General features: G+C 45.5%; 1 protein-coding gene across 2 annotated transcripts in view; it reads right to left on the bottom strand.

Moving 5' to 3' along the window:
• SLCO5A1 (solute carrier organic anion transporter family member 5A1) overlaps positions 1 to 14,396 on the bottom strand; it is an 81,473-nt gene extending 67,077 nt beyond the window's left edge. The window contains exons 1-3 of one of the 2 annotated variants that reach the window (XM_083823004.1): positions 14,284 to 14,396; positions 12,890 to 13,731; positions 12,487 to 12,730 (exon numbers count right to left, since the gene is read on the bottom strand). In XM_083823004.1, the coding sequence (XP_083679130.1) occupies positions 12,487 to 12,730; positions 12,890 to 13,366 (721 nt within the window). In that variant the 5' untranslated portion in view covers positions 13,367 to 13,731; positions 14,284 to 14,396. Of the gene's footprint in view, positions 1 to 12,486; positions 13,732 to 14,283 lie in introns of both variants that reach the window. The other variant, XM_083823003.1, reaches the window with a different exon arrangement.
• Between the last annotated feature and the right edge of the window lie 8,943 nt (positions 14,397 to 23,339).

Below are 23,339 nucleotides of genomic sequence, written 5' to 3'. Positions count from 1 at the left end.
CTTCTTGTGACATTATCATTAAACACTGCGACTCTAATCCAGAACTTTGATTTATTCCTTGGAGAAAGTAAAGACGAATTACCGTAAAGTGCAATAGGAGCACTTTAATCACACAGTACACACAAAATCTGAATATATCTAGTAGCAGTCGACCAACACAATGCAGCAATATATTAAATGCAATTTGATATAAAATTTTGCTCCCACAACTGAACAACAAAGCTGTTGGTACAGATAAGTGCTAATCAGGTGACGGAGGGTTACCTAAACATAGGTAATCTCTAAAAAAAAAATGAAAAGTCTGTGGATAGCCCCTTATGGTTATACAAATAGTCTGTGATAACCAGGTACAACTCAAAATGGATTACGCCAGTGCTACTGCACAAATAATAAGTCAACACAGAGATCGTCCTTGTACTAACACACACTGCTAAAACCCACCAGGGAAATATTTACAAAACGTCAAAATAGGTAAACCTGAATCACAGAGTATTCCCAACGGGAGCAAATGGAAAGCTTCTCTCTAACCTACTAGAGTCTAAATATGTCATGAACAACACACTGGATGAAAACTGTGCAAGAGGAGTTGCACAGGCAGTGATCTTCAAACACGAACATGACTGTTTTCCACCCAAGAATGAACAGAAGTTGAAATGAATAACAAGAACTGAAAAGCAAAAATGCATCTAATAATGCCAAGCTATACAAATAAATACACACTGATGGCTAAGCATTTTTCCATCAAAAGTACTTTTGCCATCAAAAACTGATTAAGAAAAATGATACTGGTTCCCAAGCTGTTTTCACAATGGAAAAGAAACCCTGTTTTATTCTTCCCTAGCTGATTTGGTGACTTGAGAAAATTTTAAGAGACCACATGCACTTTCATTATCTCAGATTACTTAAATTGGGTACAAAAAGCCCAAGAGGATCTGTTACCTGTTTAAGAATGAAAAAGCTTTATAGATCTGATCCTGCTCCCATTCAGCATCAGGTGCACCTCATTACCTTCAGAGGGAAGATGAATGTGTCTACAGTTAGTTGTGATTTATTAACTTTTCTCAAAAGCTTTTCTGAATCTAACATTCACTACAAGCCAGACTTCAGAACCACAAGGCCAAGACAGCAGTAACCTTGCAAGACTCTGGCATTCAGAAGCACAAAGGCATTAATATTAATTAAACGCCTCCAGACCTTCCCTTCTGCTGTGACTCCACTTGGTGTACAGCTAATTGCTTCTCCTCCCGTACACGCTTATCCTGCGTGCCCTGCTGCACAGCAGCCAGCTTCATGTGCTCTAAATCGGATGAGCAGCTTGTGGATTGCAACTCCAAGTGTTCAGGTCTTTTCTGGGTGCCTCGAAAGGCAGCTGAAATATTTTATGCAGACTAAATGATTTTCTAGTTTTTCTTAATCTGAATTTTTTATATTAGGAAATGAGCTGAATTAGAAAACTCAAAACCTCAGTGGCCTGTTTAAAGTAAGTGCCTCAATTAGAAATATGAATAGAGGTCTTGACAGCAGCTGACATTACTACTGTGAAACATTAATATTTCCAGATGGAGAGAAGGACTTCGTTAATATAAAGATTAAGAAGTGCAAAAGAATCTAGGAGACACAAATGACAAATATGTTTATAAAAAAAATGAGCTCTGAACTGATGACACTGACTTGTGCTCTATTATTACTTGCTTCACAATCCCACGTAAGAAGATTACTGTCTATTTTGGCACTATGTATAACAAGAGTATACAGCACATAACCAAAGGGTTGTGCTAAAAGACTGCCTCGTATCATCACTCCCACACATGTATTCTTCGAGGCAGATCTCCCACACCACAAAACAGCCAGCTGTCAGTTCCCTGAGACCCGCACTGCTTTGTTGCTCAAGAAAATGGGAGGAGGGGGGAGCAAAAAAGTCAGTGAGCCTTTTCCCTTTAATTTAACAGGAGTGCAATACAGCCTAAATTAAGGGCAGAATTGCTGTATTATTTTGCAGTCCTCTGCAAACAAAAATAACCATCCTGCACCTCATGCTCCATATCCTGCCTCGGTACCAAAGGAGCAGAAAGCAATCCTAAGATCAGCCGGGGGCTGTGGCACAGTCACAAGGGTCATGCTACCATCTCTTCTAATGCCACGCTACTAATTCTTCTAATATCTCTGGACAGGCCATGCAAACTGGGATTAATCCAGTTCTAGAAGAGTTGCTTAGCCCAGCAATCATACTTTGGGGAAATTTTTATGTTCAGACCACAAAGCAACTTATCTGAGCATCTTACTAAAGCAGACATGGGAATTTCGCCACATTCCTAATATACTACACCATTTTTTTCCTGTCAGGCACAATTCAAACAAAAAGCAGCTGGCTCGTAGTATAGGGTGTCTGTGTGCTAATATAAACCTCACGGCTATCAAACCCTTCTACCATGACCATTCAGCAGTCCTCCCACTGTCTGTGCCAGTTACATCTCCTCCTCCTACGGGAAGCTGGTCAGCTCTGACCCAACTGTTGGCAAAAGATTTCGGTGTGCTGACTTGGGCAAACAGCGAACTGTTATTTCTCACATACCGAGAGAATGTCGCCTGGAACTGTGGCATTTCTTCCATCACCCTTTCTTCAGTCTCTGTAACACTCAAGATATTTATGAAAACAGACAATACAACTCTGAGAACTAAAACATGGGGTTTTCCCGAAAGCACTGCACTACACTGGACCACAGCGTGCTCTTCTTTTTGTAGGATTACGTTTGGAGTGTGGGGGTGCAGAGAAGGACGAAGAGAGAAGTAAGGGTGAAGGGAACTTAATTACAGATCTATCTGATCATAAACAGTTCATTTTTACCTTATCCAAATACTCAATTTTCCACTTAAAATGTAGTTGGCTGCTCTAACTACATCAGTGTGGGAACTCTTCAAATTACATTAGTTCACACATTCTTTTTTTTCCTCTGGTGAACTGAATCTCCAACCCTTACATTAGGCTGAAAAGGCACAAATACACCCAAACCTTCTGACTCAACAGGTGTAAAAGCTTTTTAAACTCCTTTCTTACTAGCTGGCTGGGCAAATACTAGTCAATCGCTTACATCTCCTATCTCATATACAGCTGATCTTCTTTTAACTGTCTCGAACGCATGGATGCGGTTGCCTTATCCAGTTTTGTTTTGTTTTGGTACTCAAGGTGAAATGCCTCCCTGCTTGCTGTGTCCTGCTTGCTTCTGGACGTTCAAAGCTGGAGCAATTACCCATACAACTCAGTAAGAACAAAAAATATCCAAATCTAAGCAAAAATCAATTGCTAACACATATCAGCCATAAAAAAAGGAGCAAATGCTAATGATGAAAGGCCTTTTTTTTTGAATTTCTACTTAGGCTCAGGTGCAGAGGTACTTCCAAATGCAGAGGGTACTCTTCCAGACATACTCATCTTCCTTCTCCTGGAGCTCCTGGAGAAGCCATGGAAGCAAATATAGGCTGTTAGTGCCTACTTGCAACTAATTCCCTTTGCTTCTGCAGCAAAGGAATGCATGCTGGCCAGCTGTAGCTGTGCCGCTATAATCACGGCCCCATGAAAATATTCACTCACTGAGGCCAACACAGAGCTTCCAGATGATCCAGAGACGGCAATTGGTACCTGGGAACTCTTACTTGGAGCAGAGCTCTTCCTTCAAGCCTCAATTCGCTCCTCAGCTCTGCCTTTGAGAAATGATTTACGTCGTGGCATTGCATTACAGCGATGAAGGGCTGGGTTCAGAGCACTTTTTATTCTTGGTGTGTAACAGGACCAATGTTCCTCCAATTACAAAGCAAGTGGGGGTAACAAAATAGCAATCACTTGTTTCAGACCCCAAAAGCCCACTTCCTGCCCTCAGTCATGCTATTAACAGAGGAAACTTAATTTTCTGAAATTCCCATTTTAGGTCAATGACGTAATGTTCCAGATGAATGTCTGAATGTGTGTGCATCAGCACTACCACGCTGCAGAATCAAAACCTCATGTGTTATCTGTATTCCCCCATGACCAAAATTCTCCCCAGAGATACCCTCACTATTTCTGTCACTATACAGCTGTATTAAACCAAGTTGACGCAAATTGCTCATCAGGTTTACGAAAATGAGAATCTGCAATGTTACGTAGTGGTTTTCTGTAATAGGTGATATTTTCACTTTTTGAAGGGTTATTGCTGAAGTTATCGGCACTCCAGAAGACTACACTTTCTATTAAGCTTCTTTTCCACTCACTGGAATGAAGTAATAAGCAGAAACATAAAAACAGATTAAAAATCAGACAGTGGCAAACTATTTCCTCACCGCTTGTTAGATCCCAGCTCCTGAAACATCAGGGGTGGGCGAGCCACGTTCTGCACAGCGGTGCGGAGAGGCGCGACAGGCAACAGCAGGACATGCTGGGTTGGGGCTGGGGGAAAGGAAAGCGTGGGTGGAAGCAAAGCTTCCCTCTTCTCGTAATCCTCAAAAGTCCTCGGCCTTGCCAGGGGTTTTCTGGGACTCCACAGAAGCAGCATCTCTGGCTTTTCCCACTGCAGCAGAGAAGAGGCACAGACAATCCCACGCCACTGGCACTAAACCTTCCCTTCTCCTTCAAAACCTCCCGGTTTCTATTCAGCCAAAAACCCCCACCTAACCAGCAGCCTCAGGGGACTGTGCTCATGAATTTCCCTTATATTTGATCTGCAAGGCTCTGAGCTTATTCCTTTGGGACCTTTGGTGGAAAAGGCAATGTTCTGAGTTGTCTGACACATAGCAAAATCTACCCAGTCATCAGTTTGGCTGAATATAGCAATTTCTCCTCAGGCACAGGGAAGGCTTAACACACAGCAACATCAGATAATACCTTACAGAGTATTTCCTTCATATATTTTGGACATACATGAGGCTTGCTTAACACATTCTGTTTGAGTAATTATAGGTCAGCAGCCACAGCAGTGTGCTCACAACTATCTCACTATCTACTCTGCTTTATCTACACAAATGCACTTCTTAAAATGACTCTTGGGGAGATTCAGATTTTAATATAAACAGGAACTGAAAAAAAAAAAAAAAGAAGTGGGAACCTAGGTGTGATTCAGAGCACTTGACCCCCAGGAGCACCCTGGCACCTCCAAGTGCCTGCATGAGACCTGGAGGAATACACTGGGAGCAGAACTGCGAAAAACACTGTGGTAAACTACAACAGCAAGCACTGGGCTAGCAAAGCATCTATCAGAAGACATGCTTAGATAATACATGGATTGTCTGAAATATTCTGACTCCAGAGAAGAGTTTAATGAATCCAGAAAGGTAAGGATAAAACCACAGAAGAATCCATGCAGGATCTACTTTTTATCAGTCAGAAGAAATTCACTGAAAACAGACACATAAATATAGGATATATTATAAATATATCCATAAATATAGGATATATAGATATACATATATACTTAAATATATGATATATATTTTGTTGCTAACTCACAAAAGCTGACTAAATTCAAATGAGTGGAGAAGTGGTAGCTCGTTTCAGAGCACCACTGGATTTTAAGAAAATACATGCTGAGGCTCTCAAAGCTTTCACTCTCCTCCTGTAAGCACCGATGCTCACAGGAGCGGAGGTAACTGTCAGACTGAGGTCCTGCTGTGCACGCTGCAATGTGAAGGAAGTGTTAAAATCAATACATGTGTGGGAAAAAAACAGGAGCAACCAAAAAAATCCCAGCAAGATAATGAAAAGAAAGCAAGCTGCTACAAAAGAACCTGCACTGAAAATGGAGAGGAGACTCAGAGGAGCAGCAGAGGAGTGCACAACCAGTGCTGTTGTACAGGTACTTCACATCGTACAGTTTGTGTTTATTGTCTTACAATAATTTTCACACCAGCTTTTTCAAATTACGGGTAAAAACATACACTTTTTTTTTTCTCCTTATGCCAAGTAAGCTATTTACCTATGTGAGAATCAGTGCCTCCCGATCAGACCACCAGCTGTGAGTGCAGCACAATGCAGCACTTGAGTTTCTCTGCTCACACCTCCCAGTTTCTCAAGCAAGAACAAATTGGCTGTGCAGAAGAGAAGGCTGTAGGAAAAAGAGGAAAGACCCAGGTCCGTGAGCTCTCCCGGTAGCACTGCACATGAATTTCTGGCCCCATGACAGCACAACAGATGTACAAACTCCCTGTACAAGCTCTGTCCTGATCAGAGACAAAGCAGGACGTAGCCCATATCTCTCTGTGCTGTAGTACCCTGACATATTCTTTCCCACCATGGGAAATGTCCTTTTTTTTTTTTTTTTTTTTTTTATTTTCCTGGGCACTTGGAAGGAGCTGGGGTACAGATCTGGCTCACTTAAGTGACAATCTCCATGATACTTCAGACCACTCCAAGCATCCCCTGTGGCTGCTGATGGGTTTGCAGAGGCACCCTTGGACTGGGAGCTGAAACTTTGACAACTCTGGGGATAATTCACAGAGAGGAAGGCCACCGGCTTGCTCTGTCCTCACACAGCAGTCGACCTGGGTCTTTCCTTTTCCCTTTCCACTTCTCAATTGTTTTCAAAAGAAATATAAAAAGCATGTAAAAAGAACAAAGACCAAAACTGAGCTCATGCCTCCCACATTTAATAAAGGCTTTAAGAATATTACCAGGATGAAAAAGACCCAAAACACGTTAAAAAAGAAAGGGTGAGACTAAAGAAAGATTCTCATACGACTGAGTTACTTTTCTGCCCTTTTAAAACCCATGGACGAAATCCACTCACCAGTTTTAAAAATCCCAATTAAAACTTTTAGATGCTGGCAGGTCGAGCCCAGTTTACACACCTACCTGTGTTCTCTGCACAGAAAGCACAGAAAATCTTTGAGCGAGGGTAGGGAGAAAGCCCATCTGCACACCTAAACGACACACTCCTCTCCTTTGACTGCAGAAGCACTTTCACGACTTATACCTACAAAAATTAAGCCTGGACAGGTGAGGAGGCCACTTCATGAGCGTTAAGGGAAGCTACAGAAAGCACAAAGCATCCTCAGCCATTTACACTCCAACCCACCTGCAGCAGCAGTGGTTACGTGAACTCCTTACAAAATAGGCAGGGTACTGAGCTAAAGTTTCCAGCTCCGGGGTAACTAGACACTGGATCCCGAGCCTCCAGTCCCTGGGAGAAGGTACAGACAAGCTGTTGCTCAAAGGCTGCTTTCATGTCTAAGTTTCCGAGATCCTCTGGGGAACTCTGCAAGTCCAGACATTTGTCTGCTGAAATCTGGATGGCGGCAGAGGCTCTCCTGGGAGGAAAGAGCTGCTCTCCAAGAAAACAGCATTCCCGAGCGTGAGCGGGTGAAAAGGGCACTTTCAGACCCAGAAGGCTGACATGTGCCAAGCGCTAAACAAGGACAACGATTGGGACTGAGACCCCACTGAACTTCAGACTCCTGGGTCCCATCTGATTTTGTTATCTAATATAAAGGGGAACAGGCTATCAGGGAAGTATATATGTACATAAAAGCCTCTTCTTGCTCCTAAGAAGGGCAAACCTCATTTTGCCAGTTACTGCCGGTGACATTTTGTCAATAGAGCTGCTTGTGAACGATGACACGGCTAATGGCAGGGACATGAGGGGAGAGATGCAGGAAGCATCCCTTAGGGACACGACCCTGACCACGCAAGTGAAGGTGTACCACTCGCAACATCAAACCCTGCAGGCAGAAAACTTCAGAGGACAGGCTGCACCCACCCTTCGCTGAACTTATTATACACACACAATGCTCAGAACCCCTCCTCTCAATGCCTTAAAAAAATGATAGAAGATTACACTACGAAAAAAAATTAGCAGTCCACCTGGGAGCAGGAGACTAAAGCAGAAAAGTAGAATTTGCCTTCCTATTGCCATTCCCTTAGCTGTAGAACAGGGCAATAAAACTGCACAATGGTACTTGAAATAATCATTAGGAACAATGCCTGCTGCCTGATCAGCGTTTCGACATAAAAGCGGTTACAGGAATGCCCAAGAAGCACAGTACAGCATAATCCGTATGCACAAAGAGACCTGCAGCTGCCTCACCTGCATCCCAAGGCGCTAAGGCCAGCCAGGAGCACACTGCTCTCGGGCTGCAGCCAGCTCTGCCCAGCCGCTGCACGAAGCAAGCAAGCACACGTCTGTACAAGATGGGCCAGCTCCTCGTGTTAGCCGATGGATAAACCAAGAAGTAGCTTTCACTCAGATAAACTAACCCTGTATTTGAGGAATAACCTGAGCACGCTGCTCTTTTAAATAGGAAATAGAGCAAGCAGTAAAAAATGCTCGTGAGCATTTTTGCCAGTTTCAGCTTTGATGCCTTTTTGCTAATGTTAGAAACAGCAACCCACAAGTGATCCTCCTGAAAACAAAGCCAGAGTCCAAATATTTTGGAAACCAGTCTAAATATTTATTCTTCTTCCACGTTAGGAAAGGATTTTACTCCCCTGGCTCCTATGCCATTATCTGTACCAACCCTATTTACACACATTTATCCAATTTTTCTCCTATGCTCTCATAAAAGTTTTATCTTTGCATTTTGTAATTACTGTTTGTTCCCAAAATTACAGAAAGCCTGCCTTAAATTAAACTTCCTTAGGCCATTTTCTAATATCCCATCATCACCAGCCTACATCATGCTGGAATATGAGAATAAATCACCCCTAGCACAACAATTAATTCATCCACAAGTCTTTTCTGGGGTACTGGTGAAAGTCAAATATTCCTCAGTGCTGAAATGTTCTCATTAACACAGTATTTCTGTAAAACTAATATCATCTTCTTATGCATGAATTTTCAAAGGAAATTCCTCTGTCATTACAACATCCACTTGCAAATTACGCAAAATATTTAAAAATTATTCAGGCACTATAATGCCACTAATAAACGTTCCTTTTCCAAGTGCTACAGCTAATTTCAGAAACAGCTCCTATAATTCGTGATACAATCACAAGGTAAACTCATAGTCAAGGCAAACTTCTGGATCTCTACAAAAACACACTGTGTTTAAGTTAAGTTTTAGAATTTGATGGGTAGCAGAAACACCATCAGGAGTACAAAAACAGACTTGTGAAGTCCAGCCTGATTCCAAATGAAATGGAAGGGTTTTCACCCTGATGTAATTACAATAACCTGCACACCTTACGGCCAAGCACCGAAGGGAGAGACTTTAACAGCAAAGACAACTTAGCAATTGCCCAGTTTTTACAGAAAGCGTGTAACTTCCATTTTGGATTATCTGCGATTAACGGAGCCAGTTCTTGTATTTCCTAGGCACCTGTTACAATCCTGACTTGTTCCCAAGTCTGATGTCATGCATTTTCTCAAAGTCAGCGTTGCGGCATCAAAGCACCGCCAGGGCCGGGGGGCAGGAGGACCCTGAGCTCTGCCTTCACAAGGAAGAAACATCCCACAGAAGGGTGAGCTTGCACATTGCTATGCAGGCGGCCCAAACACACGTCCCTGCTTGGCACCTTTGTCCTACTAAAAACGACATACCACCTTGTAAACTGGCGCGGTGCCACCCCGACAGATGGACTTATGTGTAGGCAGCCAAGAGACTATGTATAAGCATCAAATATGTTTTTTCTGAGAGCAGGACTTCCAGCCAGGAATGTTAAAACAGCTGTCCACATTGAGCTTGCATGCCTACACTTAAGAGGATATGCTCTTGCCACTCGAGCCCTGAGTTGGATTAACTTGGAAAATAAATAAAATAGCTTCCACAGCCGCATAAGGTGAGTTTTTGCAGAATCAGGATTAGTGATACCGAGGGGGCTTTAGCACCCTGCAATTAGTGGGCAAACTTGAGCTGAAGAGCTCTCAAGTTGTGCAGCTCTATGGAGCTTTTACAACATGCACTCTTCTAAACAAACTTCTCCCATTTGAACACATATTGATGTTACTTCTCCTACAAAGAAAACACAGCATGCAACACAAGCTTGATCACGAACACACTAGTGACTTTCCACCCTGTGTTAGAGGATACTTCTATTTTGAAATTAACTCATCTTCACTGAGATGTGTTCTTTTGTCAATGGGATCTGTTTCACCAGGCTTTCTTTTTTTTTTCAAAACCTCGGAACAGCCCAGTCCAAGACTTTTTGTTAGCTCACGGCTACATGCACACATGCATTTTACATTTTGACACCATTTGCATAACTTGCCCCAGTAATAAAACCACACTGCCTTGAGAAGCGAGCATTGCACAATGCAGGATGTGTGCAGGCTGGCCCGACGAGCCATGCCCTCACCACCTGTATCCCATCCCAGTGCCCAGCTGGATGTGAGACATTCCAGACCTCCGAGGAGCTCCAAAACCCAGGTTTGCTCACATTAACACGTCACACGATGCTCTTTTTCTTTTTCTTCCACAGAATTCAGATTTTATTCCTACCCCTGAAAAAGTCTTTGACCTAAGTCTAAGGAGAGGAAAATATTCAAACCCGGACTAGTGAAGTTTCTTCAAAATCTCACACTGTATAAAACCAGATAATACCACGATTTCCAGTGGCAAGCAACATTGCCTGTAGCTCAAAAATTGACAGAAAGCGATGATATATCTTACTCCGTTTTCAAAATGTGCTTTGTGTTCATTGTAATTCTTTTTCCCTGTGGACACTATCAGATAGCTGGCATAAAATTTGCATTTACTCCTCAGATGGTATCTCATCTTCACTGCTCTGAATCGCTACATACGAACATCAAACCTACGAGGGTATTCCCAGTATAGATCAAAGCCGAATTCACTGTGAGCTCCAGGGTCACATACAGTCTTCCAACAGCTGCTGGTGTCCTTTACCTTTGTTAACTTTAAGGCAGATCTTTGCAGTAATTAAGTTATCTGAGTCACTTTGTTATGATTTCCTGAGGTAGGAGCACTTTCATGGCAAGCATAGCTTCTCCCGCAGTGAGGACTTCCAAACAAACGCCGACCTTGCTTCCCCCTTGGGCGAGGGCTTTCTTCCACCTCTCACACCATTCCTCTCTTTTGCCCTTCATGTCTCGCCTGCAGCTATTCCCTCTTTTTCTTCCCTGTTTCTGAGGACTGTATGAAATCATCTACCGGAGAAAGTTTCAGCCCCCTCTCTACTGCTCCAAAATACAGTTAGGAACCTCAACAAGAAGATTCTTTGCTTTTCTGTACCACCAATAGGGCTGATTCCAGGTTAATAGAAATTTCCATATCAGTTAACCTTTCTCAGAGGTTGGAGAGAGAGGGAAAATGCTTTATCAAATAATTCACATCAGCAACGCTGTGAAAACGGTAGAAAAACCACAGACAATCCTCATCTTTCCTTCTAAAGCCCAACAATGCCCAAGGCTTTCTCACGACACTGCACTTAGAACTGGCTTTAAAATGGTTCAGGGAGCAGCCAAATTGCTGAAGAACAGGTCAAAATGAACAAAAAATACAGATCTGGATCATTACTTCTGCTTAACAAAGTAATTACACACACACTGTGTGTCTTCCTTTTGCGACAGTCTATTTTACACGGAATGATTATCTCCAAGGTTATCATAACAATGTAGCAAATTAAACTGAAAATGGGAGTGCTGAGCATCCACAACCATTTCACAGCTCTCCCGGCACTGTAAGTGCCTCCCTTTATTTGAAACTTATTTGAAGGAGTGAGATTTATTTCTCAGAGAATCATGTAAGACACTAAGAGAATTCAGAGAACAATCTTCCCTCACATTACACTTACTATCAAAAATTTATGGTGATCTCCAAACTCCAAAAAAGTTTAGTACCCAGTTACTCAAGAAACTCCTTTCTCTCATCATAGGAACAACTATCAAGAAGACTATCTGTACCTGCCAAAAGCCAGGTGCTAGATATTAACGGTATATAAAACTGTGGTTTTGTGGTGTTCTTTGAGCTCCTGTAAGTGAGCTCTTAACCCTGAAGGTTTTCACTTGCTGTGTTATCAAAGTTGGTTTTTTTAACTCATTCTGAGTTCCCACCTAATTTACTGACGCCTGCCAAAATTCAGTGCTTATTAAATAAATTCTGGGAAAGTAAAACAAAACTTGTAAAAATCTGCCAAAGCACTAATAAAGCATCAACATTATAGATACTTTAGGCTAAAGGCAGGCTGACCAAAATTTGGAAATATATTGGTTCTGTATTAGCAAAAAGAAACCCTTGAAGGGGAACGGCTAACTTTAACGCTGCTTGCCGAAGAAGTCACCTGCTCAAGTCAAGTGCTGAAGAGCGTCAGAGAGGACGACCTTCTCTGATGTCCTGCTACGCATGCAGCAGGGTGTGAGTGCAGCCACTTTTGCACACGCTGCCTTGGCTTCACCTGTTACTGCTGTTCACCATCCCACGAGAAAGGGGGGGAGGAACATTTTAAAGTAGGAAAGCATGGCGATTTCACCTCAAAAGTTTACTTTAGAAGGAAAACTTAGCACAGGTGTTGTTCAGGAGGTACAGCGCCTCAGAGACCTGGGGTTCGGCCTTTCAACACGGATGCCTTACCTAGGTAAAGCGAGGCGTTTTCTTTCTTGACATTGTCATCCAAGTAGGTTGGTCCCAAGGTATAGATGGGTGTCGAGCCCATGCCAATGAGGATTTGGGCACAAATGAATAAAGCTACATAGAGGGAGTGATCGTTGCCGCCGGAGTCCTTGACGCAGGCCGGCGAGTCCCACTGCTCTTTGGCGGTGCCATTGCCGGTCACGCACAAGCCCTCGTTACTGACGGAGGAGTTCAGTTCCTGGATCTGGTACGGCGGGGAGATGAAGTGAGGTAGGGAGAAGAGCGCGGCCCCCAGCGCGATGAAGAACCCCCCTACGGCCAGCCAGAGCGGCCTCCGCCCGCGCCCCCCGAAGTAGCTGATGAACACCACCACCACCAGGCTCCCGATGTCGAAGCAGCTGACCAGCAGCCCCGACTCCGAGCTCTTCAGGCTGTATCTCCGCTCGATGGTGGTGATGACGCTGCTCAGGTAGCCGGACACCATGAGGGACTGGATGAAGGTCAGGAAGCACATGCACACCAAGAAGAACCGCGAGTCCGCCAGCACCGCCCGCAGGCACGCTCTGCCCGGCGGCCCCGCCAGCAGCAGCGGCGGCGGAGGGGGGGCTCCGGGGGGCACCCCCCGGCCCGGCGCCACCGCCTCCGTCCTGCGGGGCAGGCTCCCGACGGCGGCGGCTGCCGGGGGCCGGGCAGCCCCGGGTCCCTCGTCCTGGGCAGGAGCCGCCGAGGCGGCGTGGCCCGGGGGGACCCCGCCGCCGCCGCCGCCGCCGCCCCCGGCCGCCAGGGGGGAGCCGAGCACGGGCAGGCTGCGGCACCGCGCACCCGCCTCCGGCCGCTCCGCCCCGGGGCTCCGCGGCGCCGGGCTGCCCGCCGAGGCCATGCTGCGAGCGGCGGCGGCCTCAGAGCGGCCCGCTCGGCTCCATCGGCGCCGTGCGCCCGGCGCGCTGAGGGGCCCGGCGGGCGTGCAGCATAGCGCGGAGGGAGGAGGAGGAGGAGAAGGAGGAGGAGGAGGAGGAGGGAGGGGACGGGGGTGGCCCTAGCCGCGGCCGCCGGCCGCCCCGCCGCACGTGTCCGATGCCGGAGGCTCCTGCGGCTCCGTCCTGCCGCCGTGTCGCTCGAGGGGCCGCGGGCCCGCCGGGGAGCCCCCGCTGCCGGCGGCTGCCGCCCCCCAGCGCCGCTCCGCGGCCCTCATCCTCGCTCCTCGCCGCCGGTGGCACAGCTCCGGGGAGGGGGGCGGCCGCCGACCTGCGGGACGGAGAGCGGGGGGTCAGCGGCGCCCGTCCCAGCGCGCCCGCCCCGCTCCCTCCCTCCTTCCCCCGCCGCCCCTCGGGGCAGAGGTGGCCGCGCCGAGCTTCTCCTCCTCGGGGCTAAAAATAACGGCGCCGGCATAAATCGGGAGGGCGGGAGGGGAACAAAGCCCGGGCGGCAGCGGGGCCGGGGCCGGCAGCTCCAACGTGCCCCGCCGGCCCGGCTCGCAGGGGGTCCCCCGACACACGGCGCCGTGCCGCCAAACGCGCCTTCTGCCTGCCTCCTTTGTCCGCTTTTGTCTCCCTGCAGCAGCTCGGTGCGGCCGAGGGGAGGGCGGGCGGGGGAGGCAGCGGCAGCCCCGGCGACGAGACACCCCCCCCCCCCCCCGCCGCATCGGGACACCGGGCAGGGATGGGGACAAGGACGGGGACATGGCCCCGGGGGGTTTCCTCACCGGGGGGGGGGGGTCCCTCTTCGGGGTGGGTCCCTCCCCGGAGGGGGGGTCCCTTCCCCGGCAGCCGCGGAGGGGGAAGACGGGGCTTTACTCACCGTGCCTGCGGCGCAGCCCGCGGCCGAGCCGGCAGCCAGCCGGGCCCTGCGCCCCCTCGGCGGCTGTCACCTCCCGCCGGGCTCTCCCCGGCTCCCCCCCCCCCCCCGCCTTCCCCGGGCAGCGCAGGCGCGGCCGCGGCCCGGCCGGGGAGAGCGGAGCGGGGGCGCGGGGCTTGCCCGAGACGGGGGGAGGTGGCGCTGGGGGAGTTGCAGGAGTTTGCAGAGCCCCCCCCCCGGGCGCCTCTCCTCTGGAGCCGCCGGGGGCAACAACTTCGTGCTCGTCCCCGAGAGAAGTCGGCGGGGCGCGGGTGCCTATGGCAGCCCCCGGAGGCGCCCCGCTGCACCGTGCTGTGGGCAAGGCGGTGAAAGGCTCGGGAGGTGATACCTCAAGTGCAGCATCTGTTGGAAAGTGAGAACCAACGGCAAAGGCATTCTGTAGGGAAGGCAGAAATCCAGGCGGCCTGCTGGCCCGTTCTGTGCAGGGGCTTGTCTCCAAGCAGAGCCACGTCCTAAAGTGGGAAACACACACACAACCTGGAAAAAAAAAAAAAAAAAGTAGTTTGGAGAGTTCATCTTCACCCCCTTCTCTCAGCTGGCATGATATCTTGAATCACACTGCTTTATTTTCCCCCAGCTCTCCCTGTTTTTAAAGCTCTTCTAGATAGTCCTGCAAATCATTACATTTGTTGTGGACTGACAGAGAGTGACCTGACAAGGCATTCCTCTTTTTGACCTAAGCTTTACCATAAACTAATCCTAAAGAATGCACCAGAATAATACACTATCCTATGCATTTCTGAATAGATCATATCCAGTGCTTTTCCAGCAGGTTGAAGGATTCAGTTTGGATTTGGGTCCCCTCCATTAAAAAAGGCAGCGTCTGAGATTCAGTCACTGAGTATAAGTCACTACATTTGGTAGCTTATGTATAATCTTGATCGATAAGATCGTGAGATACCATCCTCTATTTTAAGTTTATGCTTGATATCTGTTTGACTCAGCCAGGTCAAACTCAACACAGCCAAAGCGCTTTTTCTTTCCAGGCTTTCACCAGGTTTCTCCTGTTGGTGAGGCGCCTCGAGATCAGTGGTAGTTTGGTGGGGTAGTTTAGTTCAGTGGGGAGAGAGGGAAAAGAGGAAGGAAAGATAGCCCAGTTCACCAAAAGCGAGCTCTTGCTTCATCTCAGCCATCTCACTGAGCCATCCCTGAGAACAGACATGTAATCCAGCTGGTAGTAACCCATTCAGCTGGAAGTAACCTCTTAGACTTCAGTAACTCAGTCATATTTAACTAGTATATGAACCAGTACCTAGCTTGTAAGCCTTCTGGATCATATATTGACACCTTAGCTTTGGGATCTTGCTCTACCGCCAGGATTCCCAGCCGTTACTGTATATAAACAATACTTTTCGTGAGATCACAGAACAGCTGTAGATATTGCAAAAGTGTTATCCAACCCCATGGAAAAATATAAGGGGATAGGAAGCATTTCCACCCTTCACAGCTGCTGCAAACAGTACAGCCTGCAAGCGGGTACAACTTCAATTCTTTCTGCAGCAGCAAACCTATCAAGAGAGAAAATTATCCTTCGAATAAGATGAAGGTGTTTGTTTTAGGAAGCTACTCCAGCTAACTACAGCTGCCAAAAGGCCAGACTTACCTGCTTTCTTTTGGCTCTGAATACTTAAATAATAGGTTAGCTGAGCAAAGAGAGCATTTGTAGTCTGCAGTGGATATGAACATCCAGCGCCAAGTGATGAAAGGGAAATCAATATTACTGTCTTCACTAGGAGAGGCTTTGACAAGGTGATTACAGAAGGTGCGGTAATGGTCCCCAAGTTCACAATAAGATATAAATGTATAAGACATTCTGCAGAATTTCTGCTTTTAAAGTTTTACCTCAGTATATTCACAATGCACAATCTCCCTCAAGCATACAGTAACCAGCTGGTGTTACAAACCAGTTGTTTATGGCTACAACTGGAAAATAATACAGTTTCCATTTTGTTAGGTTAAGGCATGGGCTGACACAACAAAAGATCACACTTTATGGTTGTGATGGATTTGGGGGTTCACGTGTTTTTGCTAGTACGGGGAACTGCTGATGCCCAATGAGGTGCTTCAACCTGATCAGTTCCAGGCCATGAAAGGGGGGAAGACCTCAGCTGTAGGGTGGTGTGAGTCGATGGCTCTGCTTTTCCTTCAGAATTTCACATTTTCAACCAGGTTTTCCACTTAACACTGTGCCACAAATGCAATAAATTGGCTTATCTTCCTTCCCCGTTTCCCTAACACCACTGCCATTTTGGGGCAACATCTGCTCTTCGTTCCCAGCCCACTATTAATAAAGCACTAAGCAAAACAGGATGTGCATTAGGAGGCTAATGGGCTTTGGGTCCTCCTGGAGTGTGAGCAGTGGGAAGCGTAAAGCGAAAGGACAAGTAACTTCATTCCTCGGGGATCCTCACCGAGCCAGTGTCCTAATGAGCTCCTGAGGGCAGCTCACAGCTCCGGGAGAGCAGCTCGTTATTTTTATTTGGGACATCAGAGAGAGCATTTGTAGCAGCAGACTCTAAACTAAAGAGCTCATTTAGTACAAGAAATGAGCTTAACCACACTCAGATCACTGCTCAGATAAATCCACTTTAACTTTTATCAGTCTCCAGAGTAGCCAGCTACAGGTTCGTGATGGAAAATAAGAAACTGTGAATGCAAGGGAGATGCAAAGTAATAGGGGAATGGAAGAAAACTGAAAGGGCCGTCTAAAGACTAATGGTCAAGCTTAGGGGTGATGGCTGTCGGCATTAACACCGCACATATCAGGTCAGGTAATGAGCTGGGCTTGTATGAGTCCCAGTGGCCCTGCCAGAAGCCGCAGGTGAGGAGGCTGCCTGCAGAGGTAGCTCGGGGAAGGCTCTCACATGTCTTGCCTGGTGCAGGGCTGGGGCTGGCACTTTGGCTATAAGCACAGACTTCCCCTTGAGTGCCTAATACCAGGACAGAGCCCATGCCGCCTATGGTAGCCACAGTAATGGCTCTGTAGGGCTTACTGTTTTACACAGATGCAAAGTCTGAGGAGGTAAGCAATAGTGAATCTACCTGAGATAATTTTATCAGCTGCATTCAGAATTAGACCTTCCTTCTCAAAGCAAAAGCCCAGTGTATAAGTATGTTTGAAAAAGCTACTCAAGCATCCTGAAAGTTGGACTGACTATCAATCATTTAAGTCTATCTCCTAGGCAAGCACACACAGAAAAACTCTTTTATTTTGAAAATAAATTCAAATGTAAAAAGTCTCAGAGTTTTTTTAGACATAAGGAGTATAAAGAATAAAATAAACATATTAAAATAATTATTAAATTATTAATATAATTTAATTATTATTAAAAAAAAAAGCTAGAAGGGATTGTGTAGAAGAAACAAGGAGAAACTAAGCACATTGTGTTTTTCTACATACCGTTAACCTCTGGAGATCATATTGATAAATGATAAGTGACAAACAAGGAGAGAAGGGCTCTAATTCCCAGTGTTGCAACACTGCGAAGTCTGACTGTGCTAGGAATTTGTACAGGGGGGCAGAGAGAAGGGGCAGGGGGACGCAGGGAGCTTTCAGAGTAAGGAAAGGGCCTTTGTAACAGCGGTCTCTCAGGTCTGAGGAGACCTGCACTGGGGAGAGGAGAGGACTTTCCTCAGACGTCTTCCCTCTGCTTGGGGCCGGGAAGGAGCCCGCACTCGGGCAGGCAGCACGCCGAGGCTGTGGGCAGCTCCAAGTCACAGCTCATCCCGTGGTGCAGTGCTGCTCTAGCCCTGAGCAAGGAATATCTAAAGGCACACAATCCACCAGCAGACCACCAAAGATTTTATTTTTCCCCACTCCTTTGCAAGTAAGATAAACCACATTATTAAACACCAGTATACTTTGATAGAAATATACACGGGGCTGTGGTAGCCGAGCACTAACAAAATGAGCTATGGTGTATCCCTTTAAAGTAAAGGCACATTTAGTGCTTAGAATTATTTCCTAAAAAGATCTAAACCTCTGATTTTAAGCTTTTTTTTTTTTTTTTTTTTCCCTACTGCCACAGCAGTATCAGACATCAAAGAGGCATGAGATACATGATATAAACGGGAGAGGAAGATGGGAGTTATGTTGTGCCTTTCTATGCTATTTCACTCTTTATGTTCGCATTTTTCCCAAAAGTCCCGGTTACTCTACTACATTCTGCTTTTAAAAGGGTACAAACATTGGTCTGAAACCGTGGAAACATTGTTTGAACCCAGGATCAAAGCCAGGAACAAAGACTGAAGCACATTTTCCTCTCACTCTCATTCACAGAGATCTTGCCTCTCAGCATCTGCTGCTTTATTTCAATGTCACCTTTCAGCAGCCTTTTGGCAAGAATCCTGTATTCATGTATAAGCTAATGTATTTATACTCAGTTAATATATACATTATGACCTTAACCATCCTTAAACATTATTCCCCTTTCTACACTTACATGCCTTTAAGTGTACTGGTTTTAAATGTTAAGTGACAAAGTCAAAATACTTCAAAACAAAAGTTTGAATCCATTTGAATTCTTTGCCCATATCCAAATTCAAAATTCCATATTAAAATAGAACATTTCCTCACTGTTTTTGTCTCCCACCTGATCACTAGCTTCTCTCAGGGGAATTGTACTGGCAAACCCACACAATATCAGCACCACAATAGAAGAAACATGGAAGAACGCCACTAAGTAAAAATATCCTCTCCAAAAGTCAGTACATAAAAGTCAGGAAGATAAAAATGTCTGGGAACTCCTGTGTCAACATCCCCTGCTCCTTGTTACCACAACATGACATGCCAGCCTTTTAGTCTGGTGTGGGCCATGGCACTCCCTGACCACAAACATCGCCAACTGCAGAGCTCATCTTGTAAAAAACTTAGGGGTTTTAGAGCAAATGACCAAAAAGCCACAAAATCTATAATGCGCCATTAAACAGAGAGCAAGAAAGAAATCGATTCCATTGCCAACATCTAAGTTAATCCACAGTGTGTTTACAAGTACATCTAATGCATCTTTGTGGACCATGCTGGTTTCTGAGTTGTTTCTCCAAGGCGTGATCCCAGCCAGTCACCTCAGCGGCGAGTCAGGAATATGCCACCTGGAGTCAGCACCTGTGCCTCGACACCAAGGGAAATAGCATTCATCCAGGCAAGGCATGCAGCATTCAGAACCGATGCCTTTAAAAAAATCATGAACAAGTTGAATTTCTGAGTAGCAATAAAGGAATTGGACACCGGTGAATACAGAAAAAGGTAGCAAAAATAAGAATAACACAAGACTTGTTGGAAGGAGTGATGAGAATAGGCTCATATGAAATGCATTACCATCTAGAATGGGATTTAATATCATCGGCTCAGTAAATTTGAGAATATTAAAAATGTTCTTCAGCTGCCAGTACAGAAGTTAGTTTCCTTCCCTTTTAGTAGACCTGAAAAGGGAGAAAACTGCTGAAACAGGGAAACTTATAGCCTGAGATAAATCCGTAAGACTTTTACTCCCTACATCTGGAATGACAAAGCCAGTTTAAAGCCCCAGGGCAACTGTACATCTCCTGCACTTAAAACAAATTCTCTGCTTAGAATATGAAAACCAGAAAGGTATGTAGTGGGCTATTGACAGTTATTGGTCTGAAGCGATACAGCGTAAGAAGCAGAGATGCAAAAAGTATCCAGGAAAGCATCTGGTAAATATGCACCAATGTTCAAAACAGATTTACGCCAGATACGTGAGCAGGATTTTGTTGTTTTTATAGGAAGAATATTTTGCCCAGCAGGGCATATTTTACAGCCTTAAGGTCTCTATGCAAATAAAACTTGCAGATCTCTTAGAAGAATGCATGCAAAATTATCCTGAAGTTTTATATTTATTATTATAAGGCTGAAAAAAGAGCCAAAGGAAATGCTCTAAGAGGAACCATATGCTGAAACATTATTCACCTTTTATCCTTGAAAATATGTTTTCAATGTGGCCACTCTGGAAGCTTATTTCAGAAAGCAGTAGCCTCCTGCAGCTGCTGACCCCAGAAAGCTTTCAGACAAAGCAGCCATGGGGGCTTATATATGAAATCCAATGGGAAATTCAAACTACTGCTGCCTCCCAACCTGTGTTAAAGACCACCCCACTATTTCACTGAGCTCTAATCTCTGTGGCCCAAAATCTCAGCTGGGTTATAGACCAAAGCAGTTCCTCTGGGTTTAGGAAATCCAGGGTTTATGCTGCACTGCCCTGGCAAGGGTGAAAGTAACACAATTTAGGGTTCTTTTTCTGTTCCACATGGCTTCATGTGTAATGAACACTAACTTTAATCTGATACTAAAGGTTGGTTAGGGACTGAGGAAACTTTTTGCACTGGAGCTGAAGTGAGAGGGGGGAAAAGGGGGAAAAGGCAAGCCAGATCTATTTCTGCTCCAGATATTTTCCTGCCCTCAGTGTCCTACTGCAGGCTCTCCTGCTGCCTCCAGATGGGATCCAGAAAACTTGTTGCTTTCAAGAAGAAGAGAAACGTAACTGTCCCAGTGTTTCAAATAATAATATTCTGTATCACAGAAGCAAATCATCCCCGTGTCGCTCTTCAGCATAGGGTCACAGATACATGTAAGATACATATTGTCATGATATCTTGGAGAAGGCCTATTCTCATGTTAGTCTTAGTTAGCAGGTTAAATCATAGCAAGAAGATGGGAGATGGTCATTAGAAATACTGGCTATAACAGAGTTAGACATTGTCAGAAGAGGAGTTGCAGAGGGGCTGAGGGACCACAGGTCCCTCTTCTGCAAATGCAGTTTCCACTCTGCTGCACAGGGAGGCTCCGTCTGCTCCCTTTCTCCACTCACCCCAGCTGGCATCTGGGTCCTGGCTGGGATATTATGTAAATGCCATTTGGTCTGTTATTTCTGTGACCAGTAATGTAACCTGCAAAAACATTAGGTTCTCAGCTGTATCTGAAGGCTTTTGATCCAAGGGTGCCCCAGAGCACAATTCAGCTCTGCCAAAGTCATACACTATAGCCCACTATTTACCCAGATAGATTTTTTTTTTCCCCCTTTGGGGGGGGGGGGGGGGGGTGGTATGGAAAAAAAAATGCTTTATATTAATTCTTGTCTTATTAGTAGAAGTCAGTAGGGATCATTAAGACAAGAGTGCTATGTGATGCTCAAGGACATGTTGCTGACAGTGACCTCAAGGCTCTCATGGTAAACTAGAAGTCATATATGGCATTGATAGGACTGATATTCCCCTTGCAAGCAGGAGCAAACCTTGAATTTGTGATTGTCTTCGCTGCTACTCTGTAACCCTTCTGGTCCACAGGGACAGAGTTTGCATTTATACAAGAAACGCTGCTGCACATTCACTTTTAACATGCATTATTAACCCATGATGAATAGCATTAAATGATTTTACATAGAAAATAGCTACATGGAATTAATCCTAAATAATTTTAAAAGAAAACCCTGCCAAGAATGATATTCACAAAACAGATATTCACTCAGATGTTTTTAGTCTGTCACTGTTGTCCCTGCGGCTATTATCTTCCCTTTCATGTCATGAGAATGCTGGATCTGAAATGTCAGAAAATGGGCTTCCCATCCATCACCTAAAGGAAGAGCTGCTCTCAGCACAAGGGCAAAGCAAAGTAGGCAAAGCTTCAAGGGCAGTGGTAGCAGGCTTTTTTAAGTATTAAAAATCCTATTTAGGAGTACAGGTGTAACTCAACATAGCAAAAGAGACAAGTGGTAAAAACTATTATTACAGATGTGCACCCATACATGCCCACAGGCACACACATATACACATGGACTACAGTCAAACATTTTATAAATAAAGGGGAAGAGTTGGACAGAAGACTGAAGGAAAGGGTGAGAATTAACGGAGCTGTATAAAACCACGGGAGAAGGCAAACTGAGCTGCAGGAGGCATTTCAGCTCTGGCCTTTTATGGTGCCCAGTGCTAGCTAAGTCACTGCCTGGTGGTTAAGCAGAAATGCCTGCTGACATGGGCTGGTTTGTGTTCTGCGAATTAGTAGATATGGGCGGTGGTGGTTTCAAAGAGGAGTTTTTAAGTGTTAGCTATACCCAAGAGATAAAATGCCGGCCAAAGCCAAAGAGTAAAACCCCAGCCCCATAAAAGTTAATGGTAGCATTTCCATTCTCAGTCACTTATTCTCCAGGCTGTTGCCTCCTGCAAAACATTTTTTGTCTTCTGAGAAACAAAGAACCTACTTGCACCTGAAACCTCCTTGAGAGTGCCTTTTGACTCTCTCTCTATGGGATCCTGGATACCTGGAGAAGACATAAGGTTCAGTCTTCTTGAAGACCCCTCCCCAGGTGCAAGGGAGGGAAGCAGCGGGGCTCAAGTCTCTGGCTGGCTTGTCTTTGTTTACTGAAGGCAAGTCATTCTGTGAATAAGTTTAAAAGCATGCGCAGTACATGGTAGGGCTCCCAGAGCTTTTTTCTGCATTCTTATGCAAAGTATAGAATGAATTTGCTTTAAAAAAAAGGAAAAAAGGAAAAAAGGAAAAAAGGAAAAAAGGAAAAAAGAAAAAAGGAAAAAATGAGAGAAAGAAAGAAAGAAAAGAAAGAAAAGAAAGAAAAAGAAAAGAAAAGAAAAGAAAAGAAAGAAAGAAAGAAAGAAAGAAAGAAAGAAAGAAAAGAAAGAAAAAGAAAGAAAGAAAGAGAAAGAAAGAAAGAAAGAAAGAAAAAGAAAGAAAGAAAGAAAGAAAGAAAGAAAGAGAAAGAAAAAGAAAGAAAGGAAGGAAGGAAGGAAAAGGAAGGAGGGAGGAAGGAAGGAGGGAGGAAAGGGAGGGAGGAAAAAGGAAGGAAGGAAGGAAGGAAGGAAGGAAGGAAGGAAGGAAGGAAGGAAGGAAGGAAGGAAGGAAGGAAGGAAGGAAGGAAGGAAGGAAGGAAGGAAGGAAGGAAGGAAAGAAGGAAGGGAAGGGAAGGAAGGGAAGGGAAGGGGAAGAAGGGAAGGGAAGGGAAGGGAAGGGAAGGAAGGGAAGGGAAGGGAAG

This window comes from Anser anser (assembly GCF_964211835.1).
Source record: "Anser anser genome assembly, chromosome: 2".
In the NCBI taxonomy this organism is placed as follows: Eukaryota; Metazoa; Chordata; class Aves; order Anseriformes; family Anatidae; genus Anser; species Anser anser.
Note: the sequence above shows the minus strand (reverse complement) of the source record. Positions and strands in the feature narration are given on the sequence as shown.